At 37.1% G+C, this 15,128-nt stretch overlaps 1 protein-coding gene across 4 annotated transcripts in view; it reads right to left on the bottom strand.

Moving 5' to 3' along the window:
- The window catches only part of MAP3K15 (mitogen-activated protein kinase kinase kinase 15), an 81,025-nt gene that overhangs the window by 47,139 nt on the left and 18,758 nt on the right, over positions 1 to 15,128 (bottom strand). For 3 of the 4 annotated variants that reach the window (XR_005952313.1, XM_041400002.1, XM_041400005.1), the window contains exons 2-4: positions 9,031 to 9,170; positions 5,651 to 5,674; positions 552 to 623 (exon numbers count right to left, since the gene is read on the bottom strand). Coding sequence is in view for 3 of the 4 variants with exons in the window: in XM_041400002.1 (XP_041255936.1) it covers positions 552 to 623; positions 5,651 to 5,674; positions 9,031 to 9,170 (236 nt within the window). In the remaining variant the exon portion in view is untranslated. The remainder of the gene's footprint in view (positions 1 to 551; positions 624 to 5,650; positions 5,675 to 9,030; positions 9,171 to 15,128) is intronic. The other variant, XM_041400003.1, reaches the window with a different exon arrangement.

Genomic DNA, 15,128 nt, shown 5'->3' on the forward strand with positions numbered 1-15,128 from the left:
AGCTTGGAAGGAGTGAGGGTGGGGGGAATAAGGTATTTTTAAAGTCTCATTTTACTTCTTATTATCCTGCTCTGATTTTATTACTAATAAATTCAATTACTGTCTCTAATTCAAGCCTGATTTGCCCACAGCGGTATTTGGTGAGTGATCTCTCCCAGTATTTCACTCATGAAACCTCTGTTCTATTTTCTCTCTCCTGTCTGGCTGCAGAGGGGAGTGAGAGAGTGGCTCTGGTGGGTGTCTGGCATCCAGCCACGGTCAACCCACTACAGTGATTAAGATATTATAAACTTCCAAAAAATACTTCTTCTTCCAATGCTGAATAAATGCAGTAATTTTTATGTAAGGACTGGCAAGAGAGATTATCAGAAGACAAACACTTTAAATTTCTGGGATTTAGCTTGCAAGGAACAAGTACTCCAATCACCTTGAAGGAAAGATCCTGCCAAGCACTGTTCTTAAATCATCCTTATTCATGTTTACACGTCTAGAAACACAGTGAAAGAATAGCATATCTATTTAACAGAAAGCAGATTTAAAGTGATACATACTTTGCCTATTAGATTACCACTGTGGTATTCAGGAGGTACTTGAACACGCAGAAAAGCTTTGAGGTTGGCAACCTACTCCAAATTGAAATAAAACAACAAAGAGGAAAACACCACCACAAAACACCATAAGAAACAAAAAGACACACATGACACATGAATAAAGAAATAATTAAAGAAAGAAACAACAGAAAATGAATATAGATATTTGTAGCAAGACTATATTTACAAGGCAAAGAAAACAGTTCAACACTTTGTAATTTCTCTTATCCATCTCATCTTTTGGATTCCTCTTATTTATATGATTTATATGTCTATACATCTCCTGTGTCATCATTAAGATGTTTTCAGTCTTATTTTTATGAACCTGTCGGACTCATTATGTGATTAGTTAATTATAATCAAACCACTGCACATTGCTTGAGATGGTAATATTTCCATAAAAACTAACTTTCGTACAGAAATTTTAAAAGCCTTAGTTTTCACTATCTAAAATAACAGTGGCGTATTTCATTATTAAAGTAGCATTTATTTGGCTACCCATTACCCTTGTACTATTTTCTACCCAAAAAGAAAAATTACTGAATTTAAGATGTTCCTGCTCTTTCATTCTGTGCCCTTTTACAATCTCTTTTGACACTTCTGCTCCCTCAGGCCTTTTTAGAAATATATAATTAGAAAACTGTATCATATAAACTATTATACATTGTACAAATAATCAGAAAATAAAAAATAGAAAGCCACTCTGCAATAATACTTCTTTGGACTATTAAATTCATATAATGTAATCATACTTCAGAGTCTTGGCTCTCATTATGATCCACAGGGGCTACTTAACTGAAGAATGAGTCCAAGAGCCAAAATCTATCTACTTAGTTTTCTTAAATGTTCATTGCCTTGAAACAATATATACAGTCTAATTTATACAGCTACTGAAACCTCTGAAGAAACTTTCTGCCAATTACAATAAAAAAAAAGATTTTTCAATGTAAAAATTCCTTGTGGCAAGGATAAATTGCAATCCAGTCCCCTTTAGATCAAGAAGAAATTTTGCTAATGACTCCTCCATGGTCCAGACAGTCACTGCTTAATATGAGAGCTGCTACATGATTTCATGAAAAATAACCATTTAAAACTCTAAAAATATTTCACCAAGCTCACAGGCCTAAGTATACAACAATACAAACCTTTTGGTTTAATAGCCAGGCTACCTTCCTTTAAACACCTTCCTTGAATGCAATTAACAGGGTTATTAAAATTTCTTCAGGCATATTATAAACTAAAGAACAAATAACTAGTCTTTCGCCTTGTGTTCTGTACTTGGTATAATAATTTTTCCATAGTGGAAAGTTCTAGTTTGTATTTTCATTGCCTCATTCAAATTGAATGGATAGAAGTGTGCATCTCAAACTATGTGTAACCAATCCTAGAGCTACTGCCCAAAGGACTGCACATTTTGTTTCCTGCCTCCAGCAGTTTTCTAAAGCCCCTTGTTCACTCTTTTCTTCACTTAATCTTGCACTGTTTTTATTAATAATTTCTTAAGATCCTGTAGCAGCAGATGAAATTTCCTTCCTTAAAAAAAAAAAAAATCAAGGACGGCAAAAAATTTTGAATCAAAATAGAAAAATTTCCCAGTGGATTTTGCCTATTACATTGGTTTGGGGAAAGATTATTTTTAAAGCATTTTTTGCTTTTGAAAATCCTTGAAATTTCATTTCTCAAGTAAACTGATGTTTAGCTGACATGTAAAGGAACTCCAAAGCACAAGCATTTTCCATAAGTAATTTTATTTCCTCTGTCCTTCCTTCATTTTTCCATAATGGCACCTGTTCTGCAAGACTGCATATATGCAATTTATTTTACTGATAATAATTTTGACAGAAACTAGGAAGCTGTGCAATCTTTATTAAAACTAACAGAAATGTCCTCAAAGCTCAGAGGAGCTCTACAGAAGGAAATCTAACTGACTGATGGGACACAGAATCTTGATCTTGAATTTCATGCCAGGGCAATTCTTCCTTGGGAACTGAACTCCCACAGAAAATAATGATTTACTTACACATCCAAGTATGCAATAAATTACCAATACAGAATTTTAACTGCTTGCTTGGGGAAGTCAAATAGAACTGAATCACATTCTTCCATCTTATCTGTGAAAATTGCCTTCCTGGATGGTGGAAGGAAGGAAGTTCTCCTACTCATACTCTTTTTTCAGACAGTAAGCTATTAAGTCTCTCAGGCTCCCACCACTGCAGCTGTCTGCTGTATAATTTTCACTGTTAGATCAGCTATACTCAGGCCAACTCTGAGTTGAATTGCTGACTTTTCTTCTCTGCATTGTTTTCAACTTTATGCGCAGTTTACTTGCTCTTCCCTCCTCCTCAATGCTGAATTAGAATGTTTTCTCTACAAGGAAAATATTCATTTTCTTCAAGGCTTTCTTGTGATACACAAAGCAAATTTCCCTGGTGACACACTAGACATTGATCTTCTCTGTAACTTCAACAAGGCTCCACATCTCTTCTATGCTACGATTTTTCTGCACCTCTGTAGAAGATGTGAGATTTGTAGGATAAATAGGAAAGACGAGAGCAGGGAAACCTCAGAGAAATCTCTAAGCTACAGCAGCCAGCCCAGAAAGTTTCACTCTTACTGCTGGAACAAAGGTGTGCTGTGCCTGGGAACAATCTGAGTTACTCCCCTTTCCTTACATACCCTGCAGATGCAAACACAGAGCCTGTGAAACATGGAGAGGACTTCTCCTGCAATGATACTCATGTGGCTACCACTGGGCTGGAGGAAGGCTTAGGAGACATCTCTCCTCTTTCCAGCAGCCTCCAGCCCCTGATAAAAAGCATATTTAAGCTCTGCTATTCCCCAGTTACAGCAGAGGCATACCTACATTCTTCACTCAGGGCAAGTGAAAGGAAAACACAAAGCTCTACTACAGGGGAATCAACTATTGCATCTAATATTCAGCAATTAAACTGAAATGGTTATCTAACTATATATTTGACTGGATATAACAAATTCATGCCAATTATGTAGCTACTTAACAAGCACAGCAACCCTGATTAGCAATTCACTTCAAACAAGACATGGCCCATACAATTGTAAAATATTCAACCAAGCAATGAAGCAGTGGTTAACTGCAAACCCCTCATCACAACTCACTGGATTTGAAAGGAGAGGAAGGCAATTGGCTATTTGAAGTCAACTTTGACTTAAAAAACCATAGTTTTATCCTGTGAGTTATTTAGCTTGCTCATGACTTTGTTCTAACTTCTGAACAAAAAAAATACTGATAAAAGAATTAAATATGGTAGCACATTTATCTAATAATAGAAGGTATAAACAACTTCAAATAATAGAAAGAAGAATCCATACTTGGTATTTAAATTCATTCCTTTTTTACCTCAATGTATTTTACTCACTTTTTTTTTTTTTCTTAATTTAAGCACTTCAAGAAAGTGGATTAGACAATCCCTCCTTTTTAAAGGAAGAATCAGCATCCCAGCTTAGGGATGTCTCCCTGCCCCTCCTGTGAGCCACAACGTGTTTACAGGTCCAATACCAGACCCCAACATAGAAACCATGTCACTGGAACTAAAGGTATGGAGCTGAGTCAGGAGAGGTTTAGGTTGGACATCAAGGAAAGGTTCAACAGGGTGGTTGGGCAATGAACAGACACCCCAAGGAAGTGGTCACAGCAACAGCCTAACAGAGTTCAAGAAGTGTTTGGACAGTGTTCTCAGCACATGGTATGACTTAGGGATGCCCTGTGCACGGCCAGGGGTCAGACTCAATGATCCTGGTGGGTCCCTCCCAACTTGGCATATTCTGTAATTCAATCTTCTCTTCAGTGTGAAGGGAAATACCCCACCTTTCTGGAGAAAGGCTGCCAAAAGAAAAGACTGCAGGCTGCTAATCTGATTGCACTAGGTTGAATTTGCCACCCTTCCCTTTGTTGTTTACTCCATGTCTGGTATTACCACACAACAGCTCATTCACAATTCTCCCTCTTGCTCTGGAAGGGAGAACTCATGCTTCTGAAATTTTGGTCATCCACCAGCTGATGGATAGTAGCATTCACAAGCAAACGTGCCACATTCTGAGTCCCCCTTCACAACGCCACAGAGCGGTAAATGCAGTTCCCACCATACAGGTCAAACTTGTTCAAAGATCCCTGAGACAGCCAGGAAGGGTGACCTGCATTTGCATGTGCTAAACCTGATCTATCTTTAGCCTATGTGGAGCACTGTGGCCAAGTCACAACAGCAGCTCAAAATAAACTGCTAATGCATTTTTTCTTCTAGTTCTCTTTAAAATCAATATCAAACTCTAAGACCACTTTATTATTTTAATCCTGCTCAATGCTGTTTAGAAGAAAATAAAAGTATATGGTGAATGAGAGGAAACAGAAAGGATAAATGGAAGTGGAAGAGGTTTGAAAAATTAGTCATCCTCAAAATAAAAGTGTGGAGGATTTAATGAAAATTACCACTGATATGGCAAAATATACAACTACATCAGATATCATGGCATATTTCAAAAAGCCTTAACTCCTACATTTTATCTTGTTTCAAACTAATTTGTTTGGCTTTATTTGCATTAAGCATAAGAATATTTTTACTTTGGAAAATAAGCTTTACTAAGAAATAAGCATTTCTAAGTAAATCTGTGAATTTTTAAGTTAGAGGACAGGTATACAGAAGCCAAAGCTGTTTGAGATACAAAAGCAAACCCCATTAAGGCATCACAAACATCTACATTTGCACAAATGGGTGACAGTGGTAGAGGGAAAAAGAGACTTTGAATTTCTGAGTTTATATTTGGATCTGTCAACCTATAAATAAAACTTATATCTTACTGGCACTTTTCTACAACTTAGAAAGGAATTGATAAGGAAAAGTAGCTTTAAAATATAGTGTTACTTTGGAGTGTCAGCAAGTTTTCCAAAAGTTTGAATTACAGATGGGTAAATCAACTGCCTTTAATCATACAGAGCATACGTATGTTTGGCAGCTTTAGTATTAAAGTTGCTTCAAATCTAGCATCTTCATTTTGTGTTTTAAAATGAATATGGATTTAATACTTACTGTGTTTTTCTGAGATACCATATCCTGTGGGGAGAAAAAAAGACAATAGAAATGTTTATTTGTTTTTACTGGGAATTATTATTTCAAATAAACACCACTGCTATACATATATATATACATATGTGTGTGTGTGTGTGTACCCCACACATTTACAAATGGGTTCTTCACAGCATAATCCAGATTTCCTGCCACAGTAAATTTCCAGTAAAGGGACAGAACAACATCAAGAAGAGTCTCAGCAGCTCAGGTTAAGAAAAAATTAACAATTCAGCGACGAAACCTACTTGAAAAAGTGTTCAGAAAGTAAAGAAAGTTGTACTTAGCAGTAACTAGAGTTTCTCAGACTGGGCACAACCAGGCACACTCTGAGCATGTGAGACAAAAGCATTCAAAGCTGGAGGGTTTTTCTCTCTGAAATAATATCTTTCACATATCTAAGTCCCTTTCTTATGAAGATTGGTATACACCAACACATTCATTCTACACCCTAATTCTTCTTACCTGAAAATCTAACGAGAGATACAGAAACAATGAAGCAGATGATAAACTAACGGGCATGCAAACCAGACCTCAGAGACATCTAGTTGCTGGTAAGTAACCTTCTCTTCTCTTGGGTGATGGATTAGATGTTCAATGAACTCCACTTAGTCAAACTAAAGAGGTCTCCAGGTAAACCACACTACAAATATTAGTCATAGACTTGTTTCTAATCAAGGTTGTCAATATACTTGAATTAAATGGGCTCTGACAACCTGAGATGATTCTGCTTGAGCACCTTCATATCTGACAGCCTGAAATCCGCTTGGACAACCACTGCACAGCCCATGCCCATGCCCCCATTTCCTCAACAACAGGCAAAAATACCAGGGGGCATTTAAGAGGTTTAGCTCTATAGATATGACTCTTTTGAAACCCAGATTACATATCCTTTTAAATCCTTAGAACTAGGTTGTTTTGAAAGAACGTTGGTGAAATGGAAGAGACAAGTCTTGGGACAATTTCAGGATGGCTCCTAAGATAAATTGTATAAACTCAAGTTACCAGAACTTCACAGATCTTCAGCAGAAGTAACACCAGTATCATCAATATTGCTTTCACAACACTCAGGCTGTGCACCACTTTTAAGAGAGTGCACAGCAACCTAGGTCCAAGTAAAGTAATACAATTCTGAACAGAAGTGAACAAACCCTGACCAAATTACTCATAAACTTCAGAATAAAGAAACAATCAGAGGGTCAAAAAGGTACTAAAACCTAAATGGAATATCTAATTAGCCTAAACTCCTTAAGCCAAATAAAATGCTTCATAACAAAAGTGATGGAAGGCTTAGACAGCTGAAATACTACATATCTAATTAATGTCTATCTAGCTAAGCAAGTATCTCCAATAGAGCTTTATCTACTGCAGTTAAATCTTTCTCAACAGGGACAAATTAACTCTTCTGAAACCATCCAGCACCCATGACATGAAATGTGTCATGAACTGTTCTTTGCTGAAATACCCTATGAACAGTCCCTGCCTACCTCCTGAAGTATTCCTTAGAAAGGTGTATTAGCATATTTGAATGCTATCCAGCACTGAACTGGGGCTCGACTGCTGAAGAGATAGCAATGACAAGAGGAGCACTGAACCCTGTCTCAGTGTCCAGCTTAAACCATTTGATACATAGGATCACTCCTAGCTGGTTCCAGCAACTTAAATCACATTTTGCAATCCCACCTAAGATATGCTATGGGCCTATTTAGGCCAAGGGGGTTATGCAAACAACTGAGGGACAAGTAAGATATCAGTGCCACTGACAGAGTTCCTAGAAGAAGAAAGGTGAAGGCAGATAACAGGTTTTTTAGCCTTAAGTGACCTAGTCACATTCTGGTGTTCCCCAGTCCCTGGTCCTGAGTATTACATTATTAGAAAAAAAGGCTTAGAACTGACAGTACAAAGACTTGCAAGGTCTGGCAACAACCAGTCTAAACATCCAACCACACATGGATGCAATCCTGGAGATTCTTCAACACTCCAGTTACAGAGCAGGGGCTTGAGTATGTGCTTTGGCACGAAGTGCAGAAATCAAAGCCAATATCCTCACTGGGCAGCAACAAATAGAGAACAACAAGCCTGTGCTTCCCAGACGTGGGCACATCCTTGGAAGAACCAAGTTGATCAGAACAGCTGAGTGACAGCGTAAAGAAAGATAAAAAAAATGTGTTAATGAAAAATAAAAATGAGGTATTTCATGGCAGTCAGGTATATTAGCAGCAGTGGATGAAAAGCTGTACGTGTGCCCACCCTGATTAGATGGAGGAAAGGAGGACATGCCAGTAATACCTTAGCATGTCCATACGGATAATCTTATTGAGCAAAGAATGTGACAGGCTCCAGCTCTGAGATCTTGGAACTCCAGGCCACATGGAATGTGAATGTGTATGTGGACCACCACATGAAGAAAGAAAGTATGGGTTATAGACACGAGAGCAAAATCAAAGACACTGAGAGCAGAGAAGAGGAATGAGAAGCCGTGACAGAACAGAGCTCTTCTGGAAAAAAAGGAGACTTAATATTCTTACGGAATCAAGAGAGATTGGAGAACTGCAATTAGGATTTTTGGACACTAAAGGCGTGGAAAAAAAGCAAAGTAGCAAGGGGCAATAAGTCAAAATAAGGATAAAACAACAAAGCATGAACAATGTTTCTCTCAGTGAAGGTAGCAAGAAAATGGATGATATTAAAAGCAGAAACAGATGATATACAGGACAAAAGTCTAAATGTGATATAAAATAAAGAGAACCTGAACTGAGAAAGGTAGAAACATCCACAATATATAACTTGGATTCAGAACAGCAATTTCAGGACTTAAGTGTAAAGCATATATTATCCTACTATAAAAATGAACAACAGCCCTATAAAAAGATTTGGTAAGGGTGTCTTTTCCTATCTTCAAACAGCAATAAAAAGGAGATTCTAGTAGTCTTAGCTAGTCAGCACCTAGGGAACATAAACCTCATCTGACAGAAGCACTTACATAGAAGTAGGCTGCAATACAGCCCTTGTTCAAGTTGCTATTATACAGGCTATAACTTTTTCTTACATGTAGTCTAAGTAAAACAGGGAAAGGAAGGAAGAAATCAGACCTGTACTCTCAATTCCAAGTCTAACTACCTGAAGCAAGATCAGTACCACACTATGGATCTTTTCTTATAAAAACACGCATTTATTTATTTTATTATTACGGATTTTGCTAATAGTTGCTTTTTCTTGGAAGGATTTACATAGGCAGCTATCAGGAATGACATTAAATGTAAGTTTCCAAAACCACAAACATCTGTAGGATCAGGTATAAAGATATTTCTGAAATGAAGCAGATTGTGAAGTGAGAGCCTTACTTTGAGAGACTGAGCAGTGTCAGCATCAGTGTCATGGTAAAGAATAACATTATTGGCCATGTCAAAGCTTTCACGCACGCCAAGGTGGTAGAACAGTGATGGTTGCTTGGAAATATCACTCATGTCCACAACTGCAACATCTGAAATGAGAGAAGTGGAAAAGAGAGAATGCTAAAAAATAATAATCTTAAAACCAATTTTCATCTTACACGGGATTTAAAATAAATCCTGAAATTACACACACACACACTGGACAGACAAAGTAAACATTTTCAAATAAGGGTCATTTTCTTATGAGAGAAGTAAATTTTACCCTTCATATAAAAGATAAGAGCCACTCATGAAATTATCAGTGTTACATTAACTGGGAGGCTGAGTTTATCAATCTTGCTTAAGGTTTTGAAATCATAGCATCAGGAATGCCTTGGGTAAAAAAAGCAATTTTGCACTTGCTCCCTGAGGCCTTTATACAGCATTAATACCCATAGGACAGAAGTTTCAAATATTCAGGATGGAACACCTAAAAATAATAATGTAAATTTAAAAAACCAGGGAAAACTGTGAGACCAAGTTTATTTTAAGAGGCTGAGGTTTGAATAATGGGAAATTTCTACCCAGTAGAAAAAGAAATTACACCAAAAATTTACTATTAAAAGCTACAGGGAAGATTTTCAAGATTGGGGGGGGGGGGGGGGTGGTGAGCAAAGCAATGAGGTAATTCAATCACAAGTAGCCAGAGCAAGACTTCCCCTTTTCTTTAGTGGTTCAGTCAGAAAAAAAATGAAAGTCAGAAACACAAGAAAGAACATCTACATCTGTGCAAGAAGAGCTATGCAGAGAGCTAATGAGAAATATCCCATATTATGCAGAACAGCTGAGATACAGACAAAAGATTCTGAGTTCACCATTTTGTCTCATATAGACCTAAACAGCAATGCAGGAAGAAGAGGTAACTGGAGAATAGGACACTTAAAGCTGAGTTTTTATTTCTCGATCCTTATAAACTATATATTCCTAAGAAAATTTTGCTTTAAAGCTTTTTAGAGGTCTGTATCTATATGTCTGTCTGCTTTCACCACTTTGGGATGCATGGATGAACTGAAATCCAAAATATTCATAAGAACAGAGCCGTAGCATTGAAACCACAAGGGAGCCTGAGGTTCAAAACAGATTCCAGAGACCCACTGCAGCTGGGCAGTAAATTCTACATCTCTGAAGGGGTAACAGACAGTACCTGGTACATACAAGGAAAGACAGAAGGGTGAGCTACCGGGAAACAAGAAATCTAACAGCAGGTCTGATGGCTGAGACCCAAATGCAGCAGCCAGTTAACCTTGGCTGCGCCAAGGTCACACATCACAAGAATCAATATGCCATACTTAGTAAGCAGTTTCTTGGAAAAACCTGCCATGAATATATGCTCCTGTACAATTCCATCAGCCTATTCTGACACACCACACAGAGGTCAGCCAGTCCCTTGGATTACTATGAGACTCCTGTTAAAGCACAAGGAACATTTTGAGTCTGAAGACCTGCTTTAAGATCAAAACATCACTGTTCAGCAGCAAAACCAAACAAACATAAAAAACCCCAAACCCCAAAATATCCTAAACCCCAACAAAACACACATAAAAAAATGCAAACGCACCTCCCTCCCCCAGCAAAGAAACAAAACCCCAGCACAAAGTCATGACATAAGAAAATCCACTTATTCATATAAAACTCAAATCCTGCATCATCTACAGATCATCTTTCCAGTTCCAATGTTTAGCCAGCTGTCTGCAGCATTAATGAAATTCTACAGTGTGTATTGCACATGTAGTGTTATGTATACTGAGAGAGCTTGAAGAAGTAAACCCCAGCTCCATAAACTCAACAGAATAAAGATTACCCCAATATTTCCAAATCCTTTTGGAAAACATAAATTTTCTATCGAAGAAAATTAAGAGAATTTAAGAGAACAAGCAGACTGAGAATCAAATACCATCTAGGGATAAAAAAATAGGAGCCTGGGTGGTTTTTATTGCTTGCATAAGAATGTTTTTGCAGAATCAGGATACTGTGAAATCAAAATCATCATCAGCCTGCTAAGAGAATTCAGATAATGCATTCTTACAGTGTACAGATAGTGCATTTTACAACATGATGTGAGCAATGGTTTGTAACAGAGTTCATTTGAAACAAGGCTATACACAGCTCATTGCCACATCTGGTCTACAACTGAAATTTGTCTTCTGTGAATTGGTGCTCCATAGCAGTGGAAGTGGAATCACAACCACATGAAATGGACACAAGAAGAGAAGTAAGCACCTCCATTTAAAAGGGTAGTTATTCATCCCTTAGATATTAATTCATACAAGATAAAAAGATTTATGAGAACAGATTTTCCTTGCTTATTCACACCTCAGAAATACAGGCGGGAATAAGATAAAATAAAAATAAAGCAAAATGAAGAGTAGCAGAGATGAAGATGTATCACAAAAACATGTGTGCAAGTTAAAAAAAGCTCCAGGAAGATAAATGAGTGGATTCAGTTTGAGCACAGTAGTGAAGGAATGACACAGAAGTAAATGACAGTGGACAGAGGCAGAGCATCCGAAGTGCTCCTGGCTGTGGGCTAGAGCAGAGATGAGAAGCTGCATTCCTTTGGAGCTCTCCAAGTCCTCCTCCAGGAGTTACAGCCGCAGGCTTGGAGCAGGGAGGAAAAAGATCTACTTACAAAGCAGCTTTACTAATGTGCTAGTGAAATGCAGCACGAGCACAGAGGGCCCATGAAATTAATGCAAAATTGGGTGGAGAAAATATGACCCACAGTAAACACTTATAAAAGCAGCAGATCCCTGGGATGCACCCAGTGCTTGGGGTGCTGAGAGTGAGAGCTCAGTGTCGCTTATGGCTGGGTCTAAGCACACTCCCCAGAACTACTGTTTCCAGGGGTACATCTCTCTTCTTGGAGTAAGGGAGTTTTGTGAGTCATGTAATGAACAAAGCTAGCATGCAACACCAAAAATACTTTTGTTTCAGTTATCTTACATTTTTCTCATGATTTACACTAAAATTCTCCATTTACAGTTCTTTAAAAACAAGGTATGTGGCTCTGCACTTCAAACATGCATTTAGAACGGCTGATAAGAGAGATAAGAATTTCCTTAAACTTCCAGAGACACATTAAAAGAAATAACTTCAACACTAATATGTGCTTTCCAAAACTTGATTTATGAATAGAAACATAAGTCAATCAGAGTTCATTCTCAACTCCCATTCTCCATAACAAAAGAGCTTGGTCAGCCAAATGTACTTCTGGACCTCCCTTGACAAATTTAGGTTCAACCCCCATTACAGACAGGGGTGAAGCAAAAGCCAATGGCAATTTTTATCAAATCTTATCACGCATGAGAAAAGTTATGTGATAATGAAACATTTCACACAGGTCTAAACCACCAACGGGGAGGGTTTCCTACGTTCAGATGGAAGGAGAGCAGGGGAAGGTACAGCCCCTCTGGAAGGACAGAAGGCTTCCAAGTGAAAATCTGTACAATGCATCCACCAGATGCAGTAGAGGCGTGGGGATGTGCTTAATGTTGCATGTAACCAATTTCAAATTATTCTGGAACAGAATATTTAAACTTATGGCTTCTGTTCTGCATTAGCAAATCATGTTCAAAAGAGCATACCCAGAAAAATGTGTTCTCCCTCATTTCTTCTTAAGCATAGCATATATTTTCAACTCATTTTATTCTCTAGTAGTTGCCCATGAAACTATTTTCATCCTGAAAGTAGTCAATTTTTGTCATGAACCCAAAAACTGATCTCAATTTATTACATGATTGCAGTTCACTTGTCTAAGCTTTTGTTTCCACTGTAAAATGATTATGGTATGTGTGTATTTGTAGTGCATTAAGGTAATTCAGCACTATTGCTTATACAGCCTTGATTAGGTCTGCATTGTTGCAGCAGATGGCACATAATTCATTTCTTATACTACAGTTTACATATTTTAACACTAGTGTGTCTACCAGAGCAGAGAAGAAACAAATAACTGTGACAACTGAAATGAAGATTAGAGATCATTAACCGTGGCAAAATAGGAGACTATGAAACTAATAAATAATTCAACATGGAAAACATTATTAAACAGGTTAAGACCAGAGGACTTACTTTTCTATCTTGAAATGCACCCAAAAGCATCATATAATTAATGATCTAAATAAAACACAAGTCTTTATATGGCTTTTTTATGATTTATGGAATTGTTAGCAAAACCAAAAGGACAATTTTGGCATCAGCTTTTGGGATCTGTAAGTTAAAAGTAATAAACAGAAGAAAATGAAGAAATAGCCTGCAATATGCTGATAGTTAAACAGAATCTAGGAGGCCTAACAGAAGAAAAAGGTCAAAAAAAGTCTGCACTGTTTTCAACTTCTAATCTAAGACTCATCTCTATCCAGCCTTATCCATGTGCAGATCAAGAACCTTACTCCATTGTTTTGGAGTCATTATTTTTCAGCATTTGGAACCTTTCTTTACACAACAGATTTCAAAAACTCCCCCAAACTTAATGCGATAATAGAAATATTATTGGAGGGAAATGCAGAACTCAGCCCTTTGCTATTCACTAGCACCCTGCAAATTATGAACCTTTACATTAATATTGCTTCAACTGATTGGCTACTTGCATCAGTCAGTAAGTAAAAAAATATGTAATTTCTTGAAAACCAGTAAAGAAAACTGTCAGATTCTTCAGAGGAACAACAACACTCCCAAAGAAAAAGAAATTAAAATCCTTAATTCAGGATACACATTAATTTTGATTTCTGCACAGCTCTTAAAAGAAGACAATACCAAAGTTTTTACAGGGAAATAATTATGGAAAAACTTGGTGTATTTGAAAACCAGGAACCCATTGCAGTTTCCACTTCAGCTAAAACAAAAGGCACACCACTCTCAACTTTAATACATATTAAATGCACAAATATGTAACATACTCCCAGCAACTGGGATAAAGGTGATAAAGCACATTTGAAGCAACTACCAACAGAACTGTTGAGGTGATTTCTCAGCACAGTTTGTTACACCAGCAAACTGCCAGTGCCCTCCATTAGATACTAGGCACAAGCCAATGTTAGTGTAAAAATACTGTCAACATTTGTGATGATACTATGGGTCTCATAATGAATGAGGTTTCATTTAAATCTTACTGCTTTATAATCATGGCATCCTGTAAAAATCTGCTTACTTTTCTCAGAAAAAGTAATTGTTCCAATTACAATCTAAAGCACAAAATTAAATCCAGACATTGCCTTATAAGCTGAAAGACCCAGGAGACAAAGCTCTTTTTTTAAATTTAGGAACTTCTGGTGTTTCAATTCAACCTTTTTGAGTTTGCAATATTATAGCATGAATTGCTAACATCATTGGCTTGCAATAGGGCCAGAACTGGTAATAAAAATAGAAACCAATGAATCAGTAACGATTTGTTCTGCAATATAGATTTGTATATATTATAATCACATTAAACATCATTTAAAAAACAATTTCATATATTTCAGGCTACACTTATCTTCTTGTAGATTAAAACCAAGTACTGCACTTCTGTATAAATACTAAAATTAAAATGAACTGTAATAGTTCAGAAATTGCTTAGAAAGCACCTTTAAGGAGAAGATTGTTTTATAAGCTGCTTTTGCAAAAGAGTCCTAGAGTGGCTGGTGCCTTGACCGCAAATTCCAGCCTACTGCCTCCCTCAAAAAGGAAACACAAGCATGCACACTGGATGTCTGAAACCTTTTGATGTACGGAGGGCACTTCCTTTGGAAAGGGTGTTTAGTTCACAGGCAAAAGGAAATTATTCAAAGGACAGGAAAAATAAGAATTAAATTAGGTATCAATCCTCATATTAGTGTGGGAAAAAAGATTTCTTTCTGTTCACATATAGTAAGCACTGAAAAAGAAGTGACATTATCAGGTTTTATTAATGACACCAACCACAAACTGGAGAAAGAAGAAAACTTAAATACTGGCCAAATAATTTTTAATTCCCTATTTTAAAATTATTGTTATCTTGAGAAGATAACACAGAGAATTCCAGTTTTACTACA

Source organism: Onychostruthus taczanowskii, unplaced genomic scaffold (assembly GCF_017590055.1).
Source record: "Onychostruthus taczanowskii isolate IOZ18803 unplaced genomic scaffold, ASM1759005v1 scaffold17, whole genome shotgun sequence".
Classification (NCBI taxonomy): Eukaryota; Metazoa; Chordata; class Aves; order Passeriformes; family Passeridae; genus Onychostruthus; species Onychostruthus taczanowskii.